The 1,091-nt window shown below is 36.3% G+C and overlaps 1 protein-coding gene across 1 annotated transcript; it reads left to right on the top strand.

The window, feature by feature from the left end:
- Window positions 1-44: 44 nt before the first annotated feature.
- Window positions 45-929, top strand: LOC111875141 (pre-rRNA-processing protein esf1-like; the record flags this gene model as incomplete). The annotated part of the gene is made up of 2 exons (XM_023871203.2): window positions 45-464; window positions 707-929. Coding segments are annotated over exons 1-2 (400 nt in total), but the record flags the coding sequence as incomplete, so codon positions are not given.
- Between the last annotated feature and the right edge of the window lie 162 nt (window positions 930-1,091).

Here is a 1,091-nt window from a genome sequence, read left to right as displayed (position 1 = left end):
AAGCAAGAACCCATCAGAATTCAACACAAAATATGAGGCACATTATTACATATCTTCATATGCCCTTGCATTGGGTACATATGGAATAATTATTCTTGTCACTAGTATAATCCCTATAGAAAATTCAGCAGTGTCTTCATTTATTACATTTTATAAACCTTGCAAATGGCTGTCTCCATATACTGCATCTTAGCTTGTGATCATCTTATACTTGTTCCGTGTGTACTGCAGTGTAGTAGAGGTATAATTCATTGTTTCAGTAGAATGAAGAAGGTAGCAAATACCATATGGAGAAACTGCGACAGTATCAACTGAATCGTCTCAAGTACTACTATGCTATATTAGTATGTGATTCTGCAGCAACAGCCAACAAGATTTATACTGAATGTGATGGCTTGGAATATGAAAGTAGTGCAACACGCCTTGACCTGCGGTTTGTTCCTGATGGCACAAAATTTGAGGAGGTGAGCTGTTTGCTGTTGTTCAGGAAACTATAAGAAGAATTCATTAGCAATCAAATTTACAGCTTATATTGCAGTCTAAGCTGTTTGAAATAAAAATCTGTTACATGGTTTTGGATTTAAATTGTTGGTAAATTTTACATATCTGGTAATAGCAGACTAGCATCTGTATAATATTTTTATACTAATAATTTTTGAAGCAAAAGGAGTACTGGTATGTAAAAACTGGAATATTCTTTTGGCAGGAACCTCGGGAAGTTTGTAATAAGCTTCCTGATCTTTCAAAGTACCAACCTCGGTACTTCACAACAACTGCTCTGCAGCAAGCCAAAGTGGAACTGACATGGGATGAAACAAATCCTGAGAGAAATGAAATCAACCAGAAACTGATGTCTGGTCAAGTTGATGGTATAACCGAAACGGATTTGCGGGATTACCTGGCATCTTCTAGCGGAGAGGAGAGTGATGGTAATATATGGCTTTGTCTTCCACTCATTCAATTTCAGTTTATTTTTGTGGACTGTGTTTAAAATTAAAAAATTGTCACTATCATTTTTGATGGTGCACTGGAAGCATGTCAAAACAGCTTATAGGTGTTCAGTAAATCCAGTTACCAATCCATACTCTGTG

The sequence above is a fragment of the Cryptotermes secundus genome, unplaced genomic scaffold (genome assembly GCF_002891405.2).
Source record: "Cryptotermes secundus unplaced genomic scaffold, Csec_1.0 C38436596, whole genome shotgun sequence".
NCBI classification, from domain to species: domain Eukaryota; kingdom Metazoa; phylum Arthropoda; class Insecta; order Blattodea; family Kalotermitidae; genus Cryptotermes; species Cryptotermes secundus.
This window is presented reverse-complemented; position numbering and strand designations above follow the sequence as displayed.